The sequence below is a fragment of the Pocillopora verrucosa genome, chromosome 9 (assembly GCF_036669915.1).
Source record: "Pocillopora verrucosa isolate sample1 chromosome 9, ASM3666991v2, whole genome shotgun sequence".
In the NCBI taxonomy this organism is placed as follows: Eukaryota; Metazoa; Cnidaria; class Anthozoa; order Scleractinia; family Pocilloporidae; genus Pocillopora; species Pocillopora verrucosa.
In genome coordinates this window covers 903,803-922,823 of record NC_089320.1, presented here as the reverse complement: position 1 = coordinate 922,823, position 19,021 = coordinate 903,803, and the positions used below count along the sequence as shown (strand labels likewise).

The 19,021-nt window shown below is 39.5% G+C and overlaps 4 protein-coding genes and 1 long non-coding RNA gene across 5 annotated transcripts; 1 reads left to right on the top strand and 4 right to left on the bottom strand.

The window, feature by feature from the left end:
* Window positions 1-711: 711 nt before the first annotated feature.
* Window positions 712-5,788, top strand: LOC131771111 (steroid 17-alpha-hydroxylase/17,20 lyase). Its single transcript, XM_059086868.2, has 3 exons — window positions 712-1,257; window positions 2,915-3,072; window positions 3,532-5,788. The coding sequence occupies exons 1-3, from the start codon at window positions 1,049-1,051 to the stop codon at window positions 4,701-4,703; spliced, it is 1,539 nt and encodes a 512-aa protein (XP_058942851.1). The 5' UTR covers window positions 712-1,048; the 3' UTR covers window positions 4,704-5,788.
* A 915-nt stretch (window positions 5,789-6,703) lies between these two features.
* LOC131771311 (steroid 17-alpha-hydroxylase/17,20 lyase) lies at window positions 6,704-12,954 on the bottom strand. Its single transcript, XM_059087087.2, has 3 exons — window positions 12,605-12,954; window positions 11,837-11,994; window positions 6,704-8,466 (listed from the first exon to the last, which is right to left on the bottom strand). Exons 1-3 carry the CDS (start codon window positions 12,814-12,816, stop codon window positions 7,298-7,300), a joined length of 1,539 nt encoding a protein of 512 aa, XP_058943070.2. The 5' UTR covers window positions 12,817-12,954; the 3' UTR covers window positions 6,704-7,297.
* LOC131771323 (uncharacterized) lies at window positions 9,690-11,820 on the bottom strand. Its single transcript, XR_009339182.2, has 2 exons — window positions 10,971-11,820; window positions 9,690-9,853 (listed from the first exon to the last, which is right to left on the bottom strand). It is a non-coding gene; the product is annotated as an uncharacterized lncRNA (long non-coding RNA).
* A 637-nt stretch (window positions 12,955-13,591) lies between the features above and the next one.
* Window positions 13,592-14,529, bottom strand: LOC131771326 (riboflavin-binding protein). Its single transcript, XM_059087106.2, has one exon. The coding sequence runs from the start codon at window positions 14,449-14,451 to the stop codon at window positions 13,705-13,707; it is 747 nt and encodes a 248-aa protein (XP_058943089.2). The 5' UTR covers window positions 14,452-14,529; the 3' UTR covers window positions 13,592-13,704.
* A 2,240-nt stretch (window positions 14,530-16,769) lies between these two features.
* Window positions 16,770-18,727, bottom strand: LOC131771269 (riboflavin-binding protein-like). The gene has a single exon (XM_059087045.2). The coding sequence runs from the start codon at window positions 18,657-18,659 to the stop codon at window positions 17,949-17,951; it is 711 nt and encodes a 236-aa protein (XP_058943028.2). The 5' UTR covers window positions 18,660-18,727; the 3' UTR covers window positions 16,770-17,948.
* Between the last annotated feature and the right edge of the window lie 294 nt (window positions 18,728-19,021).

Genomic DNA, 19,021 nt, shown 5'->3' with positions numbered 1-19,021 from the left:
GGAAACGTCACCTTCAAATCCTGAGTAAGCTTGCTAAGAACCAGTAAGCGAGAAAGGGACTTTCAAAGTCGATTTAACAGATATTTTCATCAGACAACAATGACATCGTGATGTCATCAGACAACAATAAACATCGTGTTCTGTACAGTCTTAACGTCGACTTAGCCGATTCGATCAGTACTTTTTTTATTTTTGGCTCTTGTTCCAGCATTGTTTCAAAGTGAAAGGAAGTTATTTGAGCATAAGTTTGCCAACAGGAAATAATTATGATAACGACCAACGCATTGCACGCCATGAAGAAAAAAACCTCTCAATCCGTTCATCAGAACGAGTTAGACTTTACACGCTTTAAGATCGAACAGAGTTTCGTTCAATTGTTAACTGCTTTAAATTCTTATGTACTCTTTTTCATTCCAAACACATTCGGCATTGTTAAACGACCTTGCAAAGATATTCGAGTTCCTGTGTATTTACCGTTTCACCCAAACAAACCCACACACACCAACAACACAAAAACAGGCGCCTTTTGTACAAATTTTGTATGGTGTCAAAGGAAGCACTTGGCCACAATTTTTCAGGTTACGCTGTCATTCAGCAGATCCGTTAGAAACGACTAGAAATCTAAAATAAAACAATAACAATAACTCTCGTATTACCCTGAGATTATCTGTATTTCCCATTCATGAGGTTGCTACCGTTGTAGGACGATGACGTCACAAGTAATTTCACTGAGAACTTGTCAATATATGAGCCATTTTGAAGTAGAGTTATCCACCACTTCAACGATACTTACGCCAAGATAGATTGTATTTACACACGATATCTATGGTTTAAGTTTTTTTGACACAATGTTCCCACCTAAAGTCCGATTTCATTATCACGTTGCATCAAGCGGGGCAGCGATGCTAACATCTCTTTCGCAATAGCGGAAGACACAGACATCTCATTTGTGCGCAAGCTCGCACTCGTCCTAAATTTTCGTGACGTCAGATTTAAGATCGTGTGGTCCTCAATTGAGTCAATTTAACCACTAACCTTCCCCGTAAACATGTCGACGGCGTTCGCCACAATTTACGATTTCCTCAGCCTTGGCAATGTTTTTCTGCTGTTGTTCACCCTGATGGTATCACATTACATCATGGTGCTGTACGAGTTCAGAGGAATGCCACCGGGTCCGCGATTTACAGCCGTTCCCGTTTTAGGTAACGTGTTTTCTCTCGATTCGAAGGCGGAGAAACTAACCGACGCTTTCCGAAGGTCAGTGAATCGTATCTTAAAATATTTAACTTTCGATTTGATATAGCCATCTTTGGTTTTGCTTTTGGCTCAAAGATTATTGTGTCGGGTATTAACATTGTGGGAAAGAACACTTTTTTTGATGACATTTCACCAAATTCTCTGGTTCAAAAATTTAAAATTTTCTTTACGCCCATCTGCCATACAAATATTATGTAATTTCTAATCAGCTATTTGTATACAATGTAGAATATTCTGCTTGACCACTTGACTTATCAAACTATCCAAACATATATCTTTCGGAGCAAAACAACTCCACTACTGAATAAACAGTCTTCTTAACTTCTGCCATGGAAACGCTTTATGGTTATTTGGCCGTAATTGCTAAAATTCCTCTTTGATGAAGCCATAAAAAAGTTAAAAGCATATAACCACTTAATGAATTTTCCATGGAAATAGATCATAAAACAATTAACACACCTATTCGGAAGCGCATGATTAGTGATTGGAACATTATCAGCCTGTTGAGATGTAAGAATATTCATTTATCTACACCTAGTGTTGCCCCGCTCTCGTCATCTTGCCTCGAACGAATTCTCTCTAAAAATCCAATTTTTTAAAAAGCCGGTTAAAATGTTCTGATAAATTCAGAGCAGAAAAATGTTAATTTTAGAACAATCCAAACTACCCACATTGTTTTACATATGTGGGCTACTTAGCCATGTAATTATGAAGTAATTTTTCAGTTATTTTTAGTTGCCACTGTTTTTGACAAAAATTTCTCAATAATAGTTTGTATCGCCACTAAATAAACCGTTATATATAGCTTTATTTTAATTCATGGTACAGAAATAGCGTTCCACAGCATGACTTCTGTAAAAGTGCGGTTTAATTGATTTGCGCGAGAAGTCTTTTGAGAGAATAGCTTTCAATTTGCATTTTTTTCTCTTAAGTTACCGGTAATTTATGATCATAGACTGTTTTTCCATTCTATAAATCAAGAGCGATTATTCTTAAGTGGCTATGATTTCATTCAGTATCGCATTTTAGGACTTTTTTTTTCCAGGCTCAGTAATTTGGAGTCCATAGGCGGTTGCAGGGTCACCATTTGCTGAATGGACAATGACGACAAATTGCTTTGTAAAGTTGCGCAATGATCGATTATAGTAATCCTGCCGTCAAAACAATGTCTTCAAGACATTAGATAGGGATGTGGAAGATTCAGCGGTGTTGATAAAAGATTGGACAAAATTGGATAACGAAACAGACTAATTACTTTGAGTAGATACGATTATTAGGTCTTTTTCGAATAATGTATTTAGCTTCAGTTTCCAAAGCTCAAATCGCGTTACTGAAATCCTCTCTTCAAAACCGCCCATTGTTAACATGAAAGAATACAAGAGCTATTTATATTTCCTATTAACATTTCTGGCGTTGTTGTTGGGGTCACCACTCCTGTCTTTTCAAACCACTGAATCCACTGTTCATCAATTGACCATTTCAATGGTTTGAAAAGTGAAAAAATATTTGAGGCTCGAATTTCTTTTTAGAGATTGAAACAAAACGCAAAGCGCTGAGTTTAGTCAAGAGAAATCAGCACTGCTATTTTGATTATTGTTTCATGAATATCATTACCGAGGCAGATGTTTAACAAACGATTCTCTTTGTTCTTTTTCAGCCTCAAACGAAACTATGGTCCTGTATTTTCGCTCAAACTTGGTAGTTACAAGTTTGTTATGGCGTCTACACCTGAATCTGTTAAAGAGATGCTAATAAAAAAATCTACTGAGTACGCTGGAAGACCACAGACATATTCAGTTCAAACTAGAACACTAGGTAAGGCCTTTTGCTCATTGATTACGTAATAGGGTTCTGAAAAAGGAATAATTTAAATCGATTATCGGAAGAAAATCCTCAGTAATGATTATTATGAAACGTTTAAGGGGCAGTTAAGGATAGGGGAAGGGAAGGACGTGAGAGAAATGGCAAGAACGGTCGCTTCCCACCCCTCCAATACTTCGTTTGCATCGAGCATTGGATTATGGGACTTGTTGTCACATCTCTCACATACAGATTGAGGTTGTAGTTGATTTCCTTCCTTCATTTGAAGGTTTTTTCGCGATTTTCTACTGTTTGTAGCCAGTGGTACAAAAATATCACTAAGCAAACTTCCTTTAGAGCAAAGAAACTGAAGAGGGAGAGCCATCCCTTAGATGTGTTGCTTCACGCGCATTCATTACTCATTTTTTTTTAATTACACTGTAACTTAAGTCCGTAACATTTTTTCTGTTGCAGGCGGTAAAGATATCGCTTTTGGTAACTATGGTCCTTCTTGGAAGTTTCATCGAAAATTATTCACATCAGTATTGCGCCAGTATGTTTCCGATATTCCCCTCATAGAAAGCCGAGTCTCAGTTCAAGCTCAGAAATTGGTGCAGTTTATGCAAGAACAAGATGGCAAACCTTTCGATCCCGCAGATTGCCTCATGAGGGGCGTTGCTGATGTCATTTGCGGGATAACCTTCGGTGAAGGTTTCGACACAACGCACCCAGATTTAAACAAACTTTTGAATCTTTGCGCGAATATTGTGGAAAATGATGATGTGGCGAGGCTTGTTACTGTGTTGGACTTCTTCCCCTTTACGAAGTACTTGCCGATCAAGGCTTATGATCGCTTCATACAGCCCTTCTTCGAAATGTTTGGAATCATTCGCAAATTTTTAAGAGAACGCGAAGAAAATTTCGACCCAGCAAAGAGCGTACAGGATTTCATCTCGGGTCTTCTTTGTGCAAGAAACGAAGCAAAGATGGCAGGCGATGGAGAAAGGTCCGCATTCCTTTCTGATGACTACCTTGTGAACGATGTTGAGGTCATGTTTGCTGCTGGCTACGAAACTACCAGCACAACCTTAAAATGGGTGATAGCTTACCTAGTTAACCATCCAAAGTACCAGGAGGACATTCAACGCCAGTTAGACGAGGTACTTGGTGAGCGGAGTCCTTCCTTGAATGATCGTGCCAGTTTACCTCTAGTGCAGGCAGCAATCATCGAAACACTGCGACTTGGAAACGTTGGACCTCTTTTACTTCCTCATGTCACCATGACCGATACCACACTATGCGGCTACCGCGTTCCAAAGGATACAATTGTCTTTGCTGACACAGAATCTGTTCATCTGAATCCTAACTGTTGGAAAGATCCCACCAATTTCAATCCTTACCGTCACATCGACAAAAACGGTCAGCTTATCACTAACCAAAGTAACTTCTTTCCTTTCGGAGCTGGTCGCCGGGTATGCGCTGGGGAAGCCCTTGCTAAAGTTAAACTGTTTTTGTTTGTGTCTTGGATTCTTCAAAATTTCACTTTTGTTCCTGAAGTAGATGGCCATCCTCCCGAGCTGAGGGGCATATTTAGTATTACTCAGTTTCCCGCTCCCTACAAGATACGCGCCATACAGCGAAAGTGAAATATTTTTTTATAAATTGCAATTTTTGTTAAGTGCTTTAGACGAATTACAATTTTTTATTCAGAGCTCTTTTAGATTGAGCTTCGTGAGATTAAAAGTGAAGGTATAAAGGCAGCCTATCAGAGCGGAGGAAGGCATCACAAGAAGCCAATGAAAACTCAAAGTGAAAAAAAAAATTAGACTACCTCGTCCGCGCGTAAAAACGCGAGTCACTAAGTCGCGATTGGTTTCAGTTTTACATCTGATTGGTTGAGAGATTGGCGTGTTTTTTCTTTCGACCATTCATATAGCAGTACAATCAAGATTTCCTTTTCACGCTAAATTAAAAAATTTTTGATATTAGGTTGCAGAGTTGGCAATAAACAAAGAAAAGAGCAATTACTAGTGACTGAATGGATAACCAATGAACTTCGTGCACAGCCTGTATGTAGAACGCGGTTTACAAATAGACTTCAGCCCCCATAGGGCTTTGAGTCTAAGGTTCCTGTACCCCTTACGAATTAATTTTTTATCCCTTCCATTTTCGGAAATTTCAAGGGTATATAGGTTAAAAACCCACCCATTAATTTTCGCGCGACCCTATAGGCTACTTTACGTCGCGCGGTAAAAAATCACCGGAAAATTATTACACAATAAGCTACATTGACGATATTTGCCTCCGATCATTCCCGTCGAGAAAAAAAGCCAGCGGAAAAAAGCCAGCTGAAGAGTTTCGCTTTTTCGTCTTTATTACTTTACATGGAAGGAAAACAAACTCGTTTGGTAGAGTTCCACTGGTAGTGACATTGAAAACTGATTTCAATCGCTGCTCAATTGCTGAAAAGAAAAAAAAGGTCAACGAAATTTTTCTGTCGGCCGCAGCTTCAAAGTGTTTACTTACTAACTAACCAAGCAAGCACAAAGAAATCTCCTTCAGTAGACATTCCATCTGGCCTCTTCTGATTCTTCAAAAACAAAAAAGGGGATTTGAACGGGGTTAACTTTATCGATATATGTATTGATTTCTAGTCAGAAAGAGGAGCACTCTGGCTCAGGAGGTAGTAACTTGGAATATAAGACTCAGTTGATTATAAAATTTCCTGTCATCAAACTTATCTTGTAGGAACGCGGGCTCATTTCCAGAGCAATGTCCGGTACTCGAGCCCACGAATTACCTGAATAAAATAAATAACTAACATGTATTTTTAATTATTAGCTGAGATTTGCCGACTACCGACAAATATCGAAAATTTGAACCAACTACCGAAAAAGAAATGAAACTATAATCGACAACGGATATAAGGACACCCACCCCCATCCAGACACTCATAAGCAGCCCGCAAACCCATGAACATTATTCCTTAGCGACCAATTACCTTGAGTTCATTAACATTTTTGATAAAACCTAGTGAATCCTGTTGGTGATACAGTCTCATGACCTAATTCTCTATTTGTACCTGTGTTTCGCATAAACGAGAAGGTCTGTACTAATCTCGTACCCAGATCCTTTCTCGTTACTGTCATAACCGTTGTCCTCGGAAGGTCTGGGTGGAAGTCACTTGTTTTTGAGTAGGTAGCAATGAAAAGCAAAGGCAAATGGTAAATGGTAAAAGGTTGAGTCTGTAATCAAGACAAGAGGTCCACCCAGCCCGAGCTTATTATGGTTTCCTTAGCATAAAGCGACCAGGAGTATCACTACTCCACCCACCCTTCCCCCCTGGATGGGGTGCTACCTCATCGCAAGGTTACCCTCCACATATCATCATGCTTCCCTTGAAATTCGCCGGTACTCATGAATAATCTTGGGTAGGGAGAGGCACTGGGGACTAAGTTACTTTGCCAAAGGACGCAACACATTGACCTGGCTAGGTCTCTAACCGGGAATCCAGCGTTGTAACCATTTCACCACCGCTCTTCCACATAACATAACATGGCATACCTTTATCGCCCAAGTTGCGCAAATCGACTCAGAATATGATGTAATGTTCTTTAACTACTATACAACGGTGAAATCAAAGAAATTTGTCAAAATTGCTGAGATTTATTAGCTGTAAATAGTGTTAAACGAAATGTAAAAAGACCTTCATGTGTAAAAGAAGTCCAAACACGCTTCCTCGCAGGGTACGGTCAATGTTTTACATAGGATTTACCAAAAAATTTATTGGGTTGTGGTTATTCGTGCAGAATGTAAACAGGAAAAGATATACTGCTACAAAACACCGATTGCCTTAAATTTTTTATTAAAAAAAGGATAAAAGGTTTGAAAATTCAACAATATGGAGCCAAGTTTAAATAAGTGTCGAAAGTCACACGTGACTGCGATAGTTTTGCCTGAGAGAATATAAACTGGTTTATATCCTTTTGTTCCGCTTTACTTCGTTTTGAGATTGGTCTTGTTGACCCTTCTGATCACTTCGGATTTGGTTTTATGTACTACTCTCAATTTAAAAGTACTCTATTTCTATTAATAAGATAGTTTCTAAGGGCGCTTTTGATGCAAACTAGCACCGTGCCGTCTCCGGCACTAAATTCTTCGTTCTATAAAATCAGCAGTCTTATATAGCGGATTTGACATCACCGATAAACAGGCCTGAGAAAATTGATATCTGAGATCCTCATTGTCGCTTGATGGCACGTATCTTGTAAGCAGAGGGAAATTGAACAAAAGCTCCCTTCGTGTTCACAGGATGTCCCTCATCAGCTATAAAAGTAAACTTTTGAAGCATCCACGAGACAAACATGAACAGCTCAACTTTGGCCAAGGCTTCACCTGCACAGACACGGCGGCCGGCTCCGAAAGGATAGAAGTTGCCTTGATTGGTGATCAACTTGCCATCTTTGTCCAGGTGACGGTAAGGATTGAACACGGTGGGGTCTTCCCAAAATTTTGGATCCAGATGAATAGACTCCGTGTTGGCAAAGACAATGGTGTCCTTCGGTACACGGTATCCACACAATGAGGTGTCGGTAAGAGTCACATGAGGTAGTGCAATGGGTAATAAGTTTCCAATCCTTAGGGTTTCCATGACTGTGGCCAGCACGAGCGGCAGACTGGAGCGATCGTGTAAGGAGGGGCTCTTTTCCGCACCAATTACCTCATCCAACTGGCGCTGAATGTCCTTTTGATGCTCCGGATATCTGACCAAGAGGGCAATAACCCATTTTAGTGTGGTGCTTGTGGTTTCGTAGCCGCCAACAAACATGTCTTCGATAGTGATGACAAAATGGTCTTCAGACAGCTGAACTTCTCTCATCTCGTCGTCTGGCTCATTTTCGGTTTCGTACTTGGCACGGAGAAGACCTGAAATCAAATTTTCTACAGGTTCTGTTGGATCAAATTCTTTTGCGCGCAATCTAAAGATCTTACGGATGATATCGTGTATCTCAAACAAGGGCTGCAGAACACGGTCATAAACCTTAAGTGGCAAATAGCGTGCCCATGAGAAGAATTCCAAGATTGTGGCTAATCTGAGATCCTCATCGTTAGCTATAAAATCCGCATTCAATTTCAAAAGTCGGTCCAATTCTGGATTGATCGTGTCTTCACCCTCACCGAACGTTATACCGCATATAACATTAGCCACGCTTCGCATCAGACAATCTGAGGGATTAAAAGGCTTTCCATTTTGTTCCTCCATGAACTGCACAAGTTTCTCAGCCTGTGTTGCGACTCGCCTTTCTATGAGCGGGACATCAAGAAGATACTGTCGTAAAGCTGCAGTGAAGAGCTTCCGCTGCTTTTTCCATTGTGGGCCATAGTTACCCATTACGATATCTTTGCCTCCTACAATTCAAATGAAACCCAGTTGTTAGGATAACATAATACAAGAGTAATCACAGCTACATTCCACAATTCTGCCAAACTTATGTTTCTATGCTGTGTCTCTGTGAGATTCCCATGACTGGTCAGCATTAGATTCCATCCACCAAAACCACCTCGGTCGAGAGGGACTGAGATGGAATATTTAATGACTTGCAAAACATAACCGAAGATTCTCGGAAAGTGATGTAGCCGAACATCAAAAGCTGTAAATCCCATGATTCTTGAGGAACAAACAGAAACAGCATAGCGAGAATTTTAAGTTGCGAACCATTGATGGTAGACATGCAGATAATTTAGGATACGTAAATTCTGTTGATGAGGCGCATAAACTTATTGCGGAATTTGAAACAGGATTGACGAAGAAGTTTTCTTTCTTTAAAGCTGTCAAAGGTTTCGGGAACACATATATATATATTGATATAGCTCTTTAGCATTACAAAGCTTTGCTATCGCTATTGTGCATTCTCACTAGTTTATCTAGTTCAAGTCCTCTGGCATGGCTTGGATGATACCACAATTGTGGAATCATTCGGGTTAATTTAATGCTTACACCTCCTTCCTCGGACAGAAGTCACAAAATACTGGGGGAAGATGCATGAGATATTTAAGGAGCAAAAATTCGTTTTTTACTGGTGTGCCTTTCCTAATTTTGGGAAGGAAAGTGTTCAATTGCCAGCACGGCATAGATAGAACAGCTGGAGAGAAAAGGAAACGAAAAGATGCAGAAGAAGTACTGTATATAATAATTTCTTTTTATCCTCAACCTTTGTGTTTCTGTCAACTATGGCTTGCTAATTCGAAAGGTCAAATACTTGAATGGGTCATATGACATTGATCTCAGATTACTTTTATGACAAACGTGATAACAGTTCAATCTTGGCTAAATTGAAGATGGTTTAGAAGTTAACAATTATAAGAACTTTTCACTAACATATGCTGCTGACAAAGGAGAAAATATATGCAATTCTGCATTTTTTTGCTTTCTATCAAGCAATCATATGTTTGCTCCTTATCACGCTATGACACTTCCGTTTTGTCACATTCCAAAAAATAACTTGAGAAATACACTGTCACTCATCTTACACTGTTATATTTACCTATTACAGAAGGCTGGAAACAAAGATTTTGTTTTCAAGAAAATAAGATTTCTTGTCCAAGACACAAGGAAGTTTGACTGCAAAGCACAGATAAAAATGCGAGAAATTTTATTTTTTTCAGAGAACAAGGTAGTTCTACTCATGTATAAACAGAACAAATGCGATTTAATAAATCAGATATGCAGCATGACTCCTTTTCTTCCATCCCCACTCAAAACAAGCAAACACACCTATAGAGGTTCGAGTCTGGTCTGCAAATGAAAAGGAGGAAGGTGATCACTGCAAAATTAAGCATTAGGGTTCTTATTTATAACATATTGATTATTGTATACTGATATCTAGAAATTAAGGTTGCAAGTAGCAGCCAGCTGAGTTATAGTTTGAGTTTTATCAAGTCCATTACTTTGTTAAATTTAGAGTAACCTTGTCTTGAGAGAGGAAAATTGAGGAGCTGTAATATACTTATCATCAATTAGGGACCACAAGGAAAAATTTATTCATAGAGACTTTTGAAGGAGAGGGGTAAGACTTGTGACAAGCTGGCAGACATATAGATAAACTTTACTGCTAAATGGGTTACAATACAAAGTGCTCAGTATTTGGATCAGCTATGGCTCAACTTAAACTTTGCTTTAGCTTCAAGTTTAATCCTTTGTGGTTTTCTTTCTCTGTGTTTATTTTTCACGTTATGTACACAGAAGAACACAAAAATGACAAGGAATGCTTTTGAATATTAAGAGGCTGGAATAAGCAAGAAACCAAAACTGAATTTTAAACAGTACAAAGTTAATTTGATCTTCCAATGTCATTTAATTTTAACCATTAATAGAATTTGCCATTTAAATTTATCCCCTCCATTTTTCTGGATATTGTGAGCAAATAAAAGGTGCTGACTCAAGAACTTTGCAAAATATCTCTACATACAAAGAAATAGATTGTGGTTATGTACTCCAAATAGCAGGTCACATCAGTCTTCTGTAAGGAAGTAGCAGAAATTGCTACGGTGGTTTTGGTGGATGGAGAGAAACATCCACCAAAACCACTTTATTCTATGTGTTAAGAGTTACGATAATCATTATGAACGTTTGGTCGGTCAGCAATTGTGCACCATAAAAAGTAATTAGCCAGAGCACTAACTGCTAATTAGTGGTATAAATCTTTTGTCTCCCTGAACATCTAACAGTGGCTATAGATAAAATTAAAAAAATATATTGTTGATGGTTTTGGTCAAAGTTTTGGTGGATGTTCCGTAATGACATCCACCAAAACTACGTAACATCTGGGCACCTTTTAGATACGTGAAATGTCTGCATAAAATTGCGTAAAATGTTTTATAATACTACAATCGAACAATAAATTAATACTTACCATTTCTTGAGTAAAAAGTTTTGACGCAATTTCCCAAACAAATGATACACTTAGGTCATCGGGATAAGTTGGCATGTTGTCGTAGCTTCGTAATTTTCATTTAGTATAACAAGTCATGAGTTGTCCATCATTCCATCTCAGTCCCTCTCGACCAAGGTGGTTTTGGTGGATGGAATCTAATGCTGACCAAGCCTATCAATGTTGCAATTGAATATCTCCCACTTTGGGACAAGTACCCGTGAACGGCCACTCAAAAGATACAAAGACATTTCGAGGGCAACTTAAAAAAGCTGTGACATCAACATTATCCCTTGAAGAACAGTTAGTTAATTACAACCATCACAGACAAAAGAAAAAGGAAGGAACACGCTGCCCCTCTCCCGGATGCCTATCCCTGCATTCTCTGCAGGCAAGTCTTTTCATCCAGGAGTAATCCTCGTGCATATAAGGTCTCACTCGAATACCAGCCATTGACTAACCCGCCTCCTCGTCTCTCCCTACAGTCTTTCTTTGTAGTCTCAATAGACAGGATATACCATTATTGACTCAAATTGCCCGACCAACATAAAATATGGGCCAGATAGATAATAACAGCCGAAGACGAGAGACATTGCCGTTATGCTGTGGCTCTTGATTGACGATGGCAATCAGACCTAAAGGATGGCTAGTACTTGTACGCATGTAAGATGTAAGATCTCGGCACGTCTCGACATGTCTCGACACGTCTCGTCACGCTTTGTTACTTCTCGTCACGCAATGTGTTCTCTCGGGGAGAGCTTCTTGGGTGACGTGATCAAACAAGCTGCAAAAATACACCATTTGCGTACTAATGAAAATATCGCTAACTTTACTGCCTACTAACTTACCTAAGGTTTGTGTATAGAAGGCATAGGTTTGCGGTCTTCCTGCGTAATCAGCAGATTTTTTTACTAACATTTCATGAACAGCTTCGCGAGAGGATGCCATAACAAACTTGTAACTGCCCATTTTCAAGGAGAATATCGGGCCATAGTTTTTAGTGAGGCTAAAAATTCAACAAAGAAGCCGTTAGGGCCGATAAGTTTTTATTTGGGTGTCAAATGGTTTTGGTTGTAATACAAGTCGACACAGGTCTGAGTCTGAGGTGGTGTAATTGTTTGCTTGGAATATCTTTTTTAAGGGAAGTACATGAAGCTAATTCAGAATCAACAGGTTAGCTTTGAAGCTAGGAACCTTAAATGTTCACATACTAAACAATGATTTACCCTGCGTATTATCATCGGAAATACTGATTAGTATGTATAAGATGCATTTCTCATCTTCACCTTTTTGCTTAGGTCGTTCGAGCAATTCGATTATCATGTCTCCCAGTAGCACTAAATGTGAGTCCACAAGTAAGGATTGATTCGTTCTGGACTCTGCAAAGGCTTATGCCTCCCAAAAAAAAAACTAAAAGCGGTTATAAATGTTAGAATTTTCAAGTTGCCCGCGAGTATCGTTGCATTAAAATTACTCCAGTTTGGTATCATGCATTCTTCTTTATGAGAGGTCAGCCAGAACTGACTTCTACGCCTGTTACTCGTTGGACATCTGCCTGTAGATCATGTGGGCTAAAACCGATTGATTCCCGAAGCCATACAGCAAAAATAACTTACCTTTTAAAGATGTTTGACAATGTCTCGGCCGAGGGGTCAAGCGACAACAAGTTTCCAAGGACTGGGATAGTCGTGAAGCGAGGACCTGGAGGCATGTTCCTGAATTCGAACAAAACCATAAAGTAATGTAACATTAAAAGCGAAATAAATAGTAGAAAGACGTTACCAAGGCTGAGAAAATCGTATATTGCAGTCAAGGGAGACGGCGCCATTTTTGTGATGTCGAGAACTCAATGAAGCGTGGTTATGTAATCTGCATGTCCTTTTCGCCTCTTGTCACACAACTGAATCGCAGCAATTCTTATTCTCTTGCAAAGTAAAAATAAATATTGACTCTCTTAAGGTAAGGTCACTCAAGGTTACCCGAAATATCGTTGACGGCTAAAACAGTGACAGTTAAGGGCTTAACCATGAACTCGTCTGAATTTGAAGTCCAAAGTCCATCAGCTTGCCGAAAAAAATAGAAAATAAAAAAGAAAGAAAAATGGTAATGACTGACTTTCTATAATTCTTTGAAGTTATGCCCAACCCGGCGAGTTATTTTGTAATTGAAAACTCTCTCAAATCTTTGAAACTGGGAATTTAAGGGGTTCTTTCCAAATGTACAATTACCGTCGGGTTGATAATCTGAGAGGATCTGTGAATCTTTTCAAACCAATCTTATGGTTCATGACAGTCGAACTATTTAAAGCGTACTGAATGCAGTATATTAATCGCATGGATCGATTATTTGCATGTTGCATCGAATGATAGGAAATTCTGGAGACTTTACAATTGGGATATGTCGTAAAAGTCAAGAATCTGTCACATGTACGTTCAAAAGGAAAGATATCCAAACGAGACGATAAAAATTGTTTCAAGTGAAACAAAATCTTGGACAGGTGTTGGTAAAAGTTTGATATTTAAATTAACTAATTAATTCCGAAATCCATGAACGAGACCATCACTCAGTAAAATATCACAGAATGGAAGAGCACTGCGCCAAAGTCAATTATGGTGACTTTTATTGCTGATCTTAAACCTAAACCCCTAGTTTTGATCCATACTCTATTCAACAGTTTCAAATTAAAGTAATACAGCATTTAAAAGCGAGTTACAGTTCAAGCAAAATTAAACTTATTCAAAGCTGGGAATAGTGACGTAACCCAAACCAAAACTAGACTTGCACGAGAGACCAATGAACTGCCCTTAGCATCTTTGTTACCCAGTCGTTTTTTTACCACCTCGTCGTTCTGGTTAGGACTCGTAATATTCATCTTCAAACAATCGACATCGTTTTCTTTGTAGACAAAAGTCTGGCCCCACTTTCCCTCGCAAAGATCTTTGCCATCGGTGAAGTAATTGCTGAAGTTCCTGCAAGGCTGTTTACACGTGTTGACTCCATCGGCGCTGACGTTGAAGTCTGTCAGCCAGTTTCTCCCACAGGTTAGGTCGTATCTGCAAGCATCGTACCACTCATCACAAAAACTCGCGCAGATAGGGGCTTTCTTTATTGCTGAAGGAAAATCTGGATTTTCCCAATAGATCGCATCGGGTGAGCACCGGTAGAAACATTCGATCAAAACCAAAAACGCTTCACATCTGGTGCTCAAGGTGTTGTTACAAGGCGTCCACGAGAAATTGTAGATGCTTTTTACTGGAGGAGGGACCAGTTGTCTGGTGAAGTCACTCGTGCAGCAGGAATTATTTTTGTATGCTTTACAAGCCAATAAGTTCTCTTCCGCGGACGCATATTTCTTGTGATTGTTACCGGGCAGACATCTTTGTCCTATTTCATGTCCGATTGCCGCGTTTGCGATCAAAAGGAGTGAAAAGGCATGAATCAAGAATTTCACAGAAGCGTGCATGGTTCTTCAGAGAGAGCTGAAAAACGTGTTTAAACTTATATTTCTCTGACCGTCAAACTCACAAGACCGTGAAATCGAGAATATGAATATTGATTGTCGACACACAAACACCGCTATTGAATAATAGAAAGAGTTCAAGCGTGACGCAAAAAGCATGGAAACAAACGATTTGCCATTAGTCATGATTTTTCTCTGAGAATTGTTGCATCATATCTTGATACCGGCCGATTGTTTCATTCAAAATTAATAAATCGAGGTAAATTACAAATGTCAGCTTTACTGTTTGCAGGACATGCTCGATCAGACATCGTTGTTATTCTTTGAATCTCTAGCACATGCCCTTTCCCATCTTTTCCTTTTAATTATTAGCATAATTTTGATTTGGCTCTCCATTACCCTAATGAACTCTTGTTTCTGATCAGAACCGCATATTTCTTTCATTGTCCCCGATGTCGTCGACGCTGCCTGGCGACTAAAGAGTCACTGGTTAAATTTTGTCACACACACTAAGTAAATGGAAAGTGTTAGGATAACGCAAACTAGAGCAAAGCCCCGGAACTAAATAATTTGAATCTTCCCCTATCGACTCAGTACTCTTTGATTTTTGCATATCAATGCGGGTGTTAACGTGTGTGTTTATTGACTCTACACTCGTGTCCTACCAGTTTTACAAAAGGCAAGTAGACGCCCAATATCACATGTTAGTCACTTGTCAATGGATTACCACTAATAATTTATTCTTTTCTTCAAGTCACTGTGTTAATCATTGAAAATAAAACAAGATTTTCAGTAACACACAACAACCGACTTCAACTCCGTTGGCAACATGAAAAAGAAACCGTAATATTCTTTTAAATTTCATGAGTGTGGGGTTCAGACTCCCAAAGAGCTGAGGAAATGAGACATGTTGTAGAAGAGGGCTTTCTCCTACTCTTAACCTAGACTCTCTGAGCACTTAGATCGCATCGAATTTCAACGTGCACATTGAGAGCTAAATATTACTGCAAAAAATATTGAGATTTTTCAGTTTGACATCAACTTTATTCTGTTGCCTGCAGAGCAAGCGTAGTTTAAGCGAGGGATTGCTCTATAACTAAACTATAACTGCCATCTTTTACGGCAGCGAAGGGCTGAGGAGAGAGTGAAATTTATACCAAGAGGGTGAGCGACGGTCAAAAGGAGAAGAAAGGGGAGGGGGTGGGGCAATAGAAATTCCTCTCGACCTCCTCACCCCTGCCACGCACCGTGTATTTTAACTCTTACTCAAACATGCCCGGCCGGATGTTAACGGTCGTTATTTACGCTTTCTCTTGTTAGTTCCGCCACAGTGCCAAATGATTAACACACATAACAGTTTATTGATAGATACAATTTACAGCTAACTAAACAATTCTTGTGTAAGTAAACTCTAATATTGAATTAACTGATAACTGAGCAAATAAGTAAATTTGCTGAAAGTTTCACCGATGCAAAAATTTCTTGGAAGTTTTAGTTGTCTAAAATCGTTCTTATTTTGACCTCGCAATTTCCATAAGCGGCTGCCCTCTGTGTTTGCGCATGAACTTTTGGATTCTTCAAAGATCTCTGAAATTAAGCCAGACATTGACACTTCATCTTTTGACTTTATTAATATTGGTGCCCGCCTCGATATCATCCTCGTCTGTACGTTGTGTTTTGGAGAGGCCCGTCAGTCTCCAGGGAATTTATTTCCCTTACGAAAAACAACTGCAACAAAAGCACCACCCTCCCTAACTTTGATAAGAAACATACCGCACTGAACGTGACAGCTTCCCTTGACCATGTCACGCTTGTCAATATCCCATAGTGTCAACCATGTCCAGAGGCAGACGTTCGTAAGTGGACACAAAGTTTTCTATCTACGAGCTAAAAGATCATAGACGTTACTGCTGTGTGTTTACTTATATCCACTTCTGGGGGCGTCTACGAAAGTGTTCCTTTACGTTTTCGATAATGGCGTTTACGCATGGTGGAAAGACGCGACGCATAAACATATATAGCTACGTTCACGAAAAGAAACTTAAACGAGTGAACAAGGCCCTGGCATGCCTACCCTCTGTTACGGCCTGTTTATCAAAAGCAATAACAGACTGATTTTAAGATATTTGATTGGCGACTTTGTGTTAGACGTATATTGTCACCGAGAGAGGCAGACTGAATGCTGCTCGTTTCAGACCGTGTTACGTTTGTTGGCTCTATCTCTACACGAACGCTCTACCAAATACAGGAGAGGTGTTAATGAAGAGAGCAGAACAAATTGTCCCAAGAAATCGAAAAATCGCTCAATGAAACACATGAAACAAGAGGAGAGAGAGAACTTTATTCATCTGAATGTAACTTAAGTGGAAGTGGAAGATCAAAGTTAACTAAATAAATCTATGAAACATTTCCTACGATCACTCGGATTGAGCCGAGTTTAACATTTGTAACACAACAGCGAATAAACACGACAAAAGAGCTGAAATGTATCAAAAGAGATTACGTAACGTCGTCTCAAGCCTCTTGGGTGGCTGCCTGTCCCATCGAGAAACAGGCCTACAATGACCTGGTCACCGACCAAAAAAACTTCTTTTCCGGCTTCGGGCTGAAGCTGCTTCCGCTCTGCAGCTACTTCCGCTCTGCTTGATATATTAGAGACATATGATTGTCTTATGAATGCTTTTAAGAGAAATGTTTTGTTCCGCTCTTGAAAAGGTTATCCACCTAACTAAATAACAAAACATATTTTGTTTCAAATTTTATTCAACAAATAGAATTCTTCATGAAACATTTGGGCTAACAGAAATGAAGATTACGGTTGCGTAACCTCGAAAAATTTTAGATTTGCCCCGGGTTAGACAAAAATCTGACTTTCATCAAACTCTTGAAGCTACCTAAAAATTATGTCGACTTCTACAAATCACAACAGAGAATACGGTCGAGCAAACAATTTTAATGAAAAGGCGCACAGAATGGGAAAGGGCATGAAACGGTGTTGAAGCTTACATCATGTGACCATAAAAAATTCCCTCTATCCTTTCGCATTGCTAATGTACTTATCCGCCTTTTAATGACCTGTCTTCTCTTCTCTCCAAATATTTTTCAGTCCAAAGTGTTGCCCTAAGAAACAATCCTAATCCGTCAATCTCAGAAGAACCTTTAAACCTCAGATCTAAACTGACATACAGTTTTGTTCAGTCAAAACGCACACAAACGCGAACAAACTACTTTTTAAAATCACAACTGAAAAATGCCGTGCAAAGGTCAGCAACACCTAATTTCTCTGATTTAACCTCCCTTTTGTCTAAAATCTGAGAAAGCTAGGAACCTAAGACTCCAAGCGAAATGCTATACAACTGAGGCAATGTCAAAATGATTTTTCAACTAGTGAACGAGGCAAGCATAATCCCGAGCCTATCTACACAAATTCTATAAATTTGGACTCATCGATTTAAGGCAAAGTGTTACGCAACCAAGGAATTTTCAAAGTCATTTCTCAGTTAGTAAATGAAGGCAATAGTGAACAGCAAAGGAATCCAAAGAGCTGCCAAACTAACAGTGAAAAACAGCGCACCACTCTTTTCAGACAGCCTTTTCACTAGGTCGTCATTCGGGTTTGGGTCCGTGAAATTCATCTGCAGGCAATCGGTTTCCTTGTAGACAAAGCTGGTTCCCCACATGCTCTCGCAAAGGTCCTTACCGTTGGTGAAGTAATCGCTAAAGTTCTTGCACGGCTTTTTACAAGTGTTCACTCCCGTCTCAGTCTTGTTAAAGTCTGTGATCCAATTTTTAGCACAGGTTAGGTCGTCTTTGCAAGCGTCGAACCAGCCATTGCAGAAACTTGCGCACACAGGGGCCTTCATGATTGCAGACGGATAATCGGGATTCTTCCAGAAGTACGTGTTGTGTGAGCAACGGTAAAAACATTCCACCATCACCATGAAAGCTTCACATTTGGGGCTCAAGGTGTTGTTGCACGGTGTCCACGAAAACTTTCCGACTTTCTTGACCGGAGAGGTAGCAAGCTGTTTGGTGAAATCACTGGTGCAGCATGATGCATCTTTGTAAGATTTACAAGCCGCCATGCTTTCTTCTGCAGATGGGGATTCCTTGTGTTTATCACCAGGTAGACATTTTCCATGTCCTTTATGAGCCGCATTGGCGATCATGAAAAGAGAAATAGCCACAACCAAAACAGTTACAGTATTCATGGTTTCCTTGATCTTCGAAACGAATCGACTTCTGTCTCACTTCAAAATAAATTCAGCTTTATAAACCTTGTGTCATATGAATGATTACGTAACAATATCTGCCAACACGCATGCGAGCTGTCAGAATGTCTGTCGGACACAATCAAGTGACCCCTCACCTAGGACCAGAGTCGAAACGGGAGACAATTTTATTTGACGTTTTTATTTTAGTGTTTTCTATTTCTGATGAAATAGATGTTGGTAAAACTTGCCAGCTTTAGAGTTAAAAAGGAGGATTGTATCAATTTTGTGCTCTTGGAAAAAATGGATCCCATCCAAGGTGAGCTGAAGCAGCAAACCGACCTCTACTGAGACTGTAGCAA